Here is a 4,266-nt window from a genome sequence, read left to right on the forward strand (position 1 = left end):
GAATACTGGAGTGGGTTGCCATTTCCTACTCCAGGCATCTTCCCAACCCAGAGATCAGACCCACATCTCTTATGTCTCCTGCATTGGCAGGAGGGTTCTTTATCACTAGTGCCACCTGGGAAGCCCTTATTCTATGATGTGTTAGTATCTAATGTTAACCCAATATCCTTGAGAAGGAGACTTGGTGTCTGTGATCTTTCAAATGTCTTGTTTCAGGGTTTGTTCCGTGTTCATTCAGGTGAATGCAAATACAGAGAGATTTGTAACTTCTAAATTCTTTGCTCCTGGTCAGAGCTGTTCAGTCTATGCTTGAGAACAGATTGCAGAAAGGTAAGACCAAATCCAGATTTTGTGATCTAAGAAATTGCCTTGAGTGTGGTATCACCTTCAGGGAATCTTCAGTATAGCCAGGAGCTGTATACACTTATCTGCACTAAGGCAGAGCACCTTCTGCGACAGCAGTAAGGGACTTCCCTAGCCATGCCCTCTTCTATCCTAGGACTGCTGATGCTGGTGGCAGTAGCTGAATCTCTCATTGGCCTCATTGGAAATGGAGTTCTTGTGGTCTGGAGTTTCGGAGAATGTCTCCGAACGTTCAGGGCGTCCTCGTATAACCTCATTGTCCTGGGCCTGGCGGTCTGTCAGTTGCTTCTACAATGGTTGATTATGGTGGACTCAAGTCTGTTCGTGCTTTTCCAGAGCAGCCATTGGCTTCGCTGGCTCAGTGTCTTCAGGGTTCTGGTAAGCCAGGTCAGCCTGTGGTTTGCGAGTTTTCTCAGTGTCTTCTATTGTAGGAAGATCATGACCGTTGAACACCCTGTCTCTTTGTGGCTGAAGCAGAAGGCGTTACCTGAGTTGCTGGTGCTTTCTGGTGTACTTCACGATCCATTTGTTACTTACAGTCAGGGGTAGCTTAGACTTCTCCAGTCCTTCCCAAGGAAACAGCAGCATCTTATTCCCCATTTCAAACTGGCACTATATATGTATATTACAGCTCAATACAGAAAGTATGATGCCTTTCACGATGTTTCCTGTTTCCTCTGGGCTGCTGTGTCTCTTTGTATAGACGCTACAGGAAGATGAAGGTCCATACAGCCGGCAGAAGAGATGCTCAGGCCAAGGCTCATATCACTGTCCTGAAGTCCTTGGGCTGTTTCCTTGTACTTTACATGGTCTACATCCTGGCCAGCCCCTTCTCCATCAGCTCCAAGACTTTTCCTGCAGATCTCTTCACTGTCTTCATCTCTGAGACACTCATGGCCACCTACCCTTTTCTTCATTCTGTCATACTGATCATGGGGAACCCCAGGATGAAGCAGGCATGTCAGAGAATCCTGTGGAAGACTGTATGTGCTTGAAGAGCCCAGGGCCTGTGAGCTGGAGAGAGGGGTGGTCAGGAGACTGTTTTGAGATAATTTTTTGATAGCTCTCCCAAAGAGGACTGACTTAAAAATTTTTCCTTCTTTAAAAATTTTTTTAAAATTTTATATTGGAGTATAGTTGATTAACAATGTTGTGTTAGTTTCAGGTATACACAGAGTGATTCAGTTATACATATATATGTATCTATTCTCTTTCAAATTCTTTTCCATTTAGGCTATTACACAATATTGAGCAGAATTCCTTGTGCTATACATTAGGTCCTTGCTGGTTATCTGTTTTAAATTTACCAGTGTGTACATGTCAATCCCAAACTCCCAATCTGTCCCTCCCCCAAAGTCTCTCCCCCTGGTAACCATAAATTTGTTCTCTTAAGTCTTTGAGTCTGTGTCCCTTTTGTGAATAAGTTCGTTTGTATCAATTTTTTCTTTTTAGATTCTGCTTACTAGCTCAGCTGGTAAAGAATCCACCTGCAATGCAGGAGACCCCGGTCCGATTCCTGGGTCAGGAAGATCCACTGGAGAAGGGATAGGCTACCCATTCTAGTATTCTTGGGCTTCTGTGGTGGCTCAGCTGGTAAAGAATCTGCCTGCAATGCAGGAGACCTGGGTTTGATCCCTGGGTTGGGAAGATCCCCTGGAGAAGGGAAAGGATGCCCATTCCAGTATTCTGGCCTGGAGAATTCCATGGGTTGTATAGTCCATGGGGTCACAAAGAGTCGGACATGACTGAGTGACTTTCACTTTCACTTTTTATAAGTGGTGTCATATATTTGTCTTTCTCTGTCTGACTTATTCCACTTAGTACGACACTCTTTAGGTCCAACCATGTTGCTGCAAATGTTGTTACCTCATTCTTCCTGAAAAAATGTTTTTTTTGGACTATAGTTGATTTCTAATGTTATGTTAGTGTCAGGTGTATAGCAAAGTGAATCAGTTACACATATTCACATATCCACTCTCTTTGCAGATTCTTTTCCCATATAGCCATTATAGACTATTGAGTAGATTTCCCTGTGCTATACAGTAGGTTCTTATTATCTATTTTATAGTGTGAATATTTCACTCTTTTTAATGGCTGAGTAAAAACTTTCCTTCTTTAACACTAAATCAACAAATGGGAAATAGAAAATACAGAATAAAAATCAGTAGTATTTCTCTCTTGATAATATGAAGTACATTATTTTCATGTATTATAGAAATCAAGCCTGGGGCTTCATGTTTGGTAAAAGAAGTGTTATGTTCTGTTTATATATAACAAATAATTCATTTCTTTTAAATTTACATATGTAAGTTGTGTTTTTCCTAACCTCTAAAGAAATAGAGGTTAGGAACAATTAATATAGTGATCATTAATTTTTATGAAATTTCATCTATCTGTTAATGTTAGTCATTTTAGATAAGTTTAATAAAAGTATCAATGGATTTTCCCATTTCTCTAGTTATCTAACTGAAAAACAAAACAAAATATATTTCTATTTCTGGAAGTTTCTTTGAGCCCTAGACCTGCCTTTTAGGATAAAAGTCAATTGGCTGCCATAATTGATATTAAGTTCTGATGCCCAGGACCTGGGGGAAGCAAGATGGGAGTGAGGGGCACTTGCTTCTGCTCCCCAAAAGAACACTGCTCCCTTCAGAGGTCAAACCCTATTTCCTTTGGTCATTTAGCCATCCTGACCGTCCACTCTGGCCTCTCTGCAGCCTAAAGGCAGAGTTTTAGCGTGCTGGGTCTTGGAGTTGAATGGAGATCATCTAGCACATCAAATCCATGACAGTAGGAACTGTGCCTGTTTTTGTTTCCTGCTTAGGTTCCTGGAGCCTAGAATATTACCTGGCCTATAATAAACAATTTCTAAATGGTTGATTTGCTGTGTGAAGTAGACTTTTAACTCCTTTTATATATTATAGAGAAAATGAGGCCCAGAGAGGGCAATGGGCTGTTCCAGAGTTTCAGAGAGCCAGAACTAACTTTCCTGACTCCTATCCCAGGCTTTCTTTATATCACACTACTTTCCCAAGGAGTTAGCTTCGCATTCTTTGTATATACTTCCTCAGCCTTCTTTTTACGCTTATTTGAACACATTTCCCCTCTGTAATCTAAAGAACAGTACTTGATATACTTACATTTTTTTTCATCTCTTACTAACCATGCTAATCTACTTCCATTAACGTGTTCTAACACATATCTTTTCCTTATCCAAAGCTGTGTGCTGAGGAGTGTGCTAGGCGCATGTGGATGTTGGTCATCTTTCAAGGGAGGCATAGCTCCACTGATGTCACTGTGAGTTGTGTGAGGTCAAGCACCATATTAGTCTTCTGGAAATGATAATAATCATCCTTTTCAAGTAGAGAGATACCTCTCTCTGGCTATATTTTTAGTAGTAGGATAGATTTTCCATTATGCCATGCCTATACAGCTGTCTGTTGTGACCAATTGTTGTAATAATGCTAATTACCTAACATTTGTATTGGGCTTTATATCAAGGATTCTTATATGTAGTCTATTATCTCGTTTGATTTTAATAGCAACTCTATGAAAGTGGTAATTGTTTTCCCATTATGTAGATGACAAAACTCAGGCTGGAGTGATGATTTGCTCAAGATCATCAGCTAATAAAACAGTCCCAGATGTTTGAACTTCAAATCTTATGCTTTTTCCAGTAAACCTTAAGTTCCTCGTGTTCATACTTGTGAGACTTCATGCTGGGATTAGTCTGTGGCATGCTGAGGTTTTTGAGTATTTTTAAACAGGTGAAATAAGCAGCTAATATTTCAAATTTGGTGTTAGTGGGATACTTGGGAGCCAAGATCCAAAATCATGACGGACTGAAGTTTCTGTGACTTGCTTTTCTCAGGGACAGAACACTTGCATTTTCCCAGTCATCTT

The 4,266-nt window shown here is 40.5% G+C and overlaps 1 protein-coding gene across 1 annotated transcript; it reads left to right on the top strand.

Moving 5' to 3' along the window:
• Nucleotides 1–410: 410 nt before the first annotated feature.
• On the top strand, nt 411–1,710 carry TAS2R5 (taste 2 receptor member 5). The gene is given in 3 exon segments (XM_010804617.3): nt 411–848; nt 850–1,050; nt 1,052–1,710. Coding segments are annotated over 3 exon segments (876 nt in total). The 5' UTR covers nt 411–480; the 3' UTR covers nt 1,359–1,710.
• The last annotated feature ends 2,556 nt before the right edge of the window (nt 1,711–4,266 follow it).

Source organism: Bos taurus, chromosome 4 (assembly GCF_002263795.3).
Source record: "Bos taurus isolate L1 Dominette 01449 registration number 42190680 breed Hereford chromosome 4, ARS-UCD2.0, whole genome shotgun sequence".
In the NCBI taxonomy this organism is placed as follows: Eukaryota; Metazoa; Chordata; class Mammalia; order Artiodactyla; family Bovidae; genus Bos; species Bos taurus.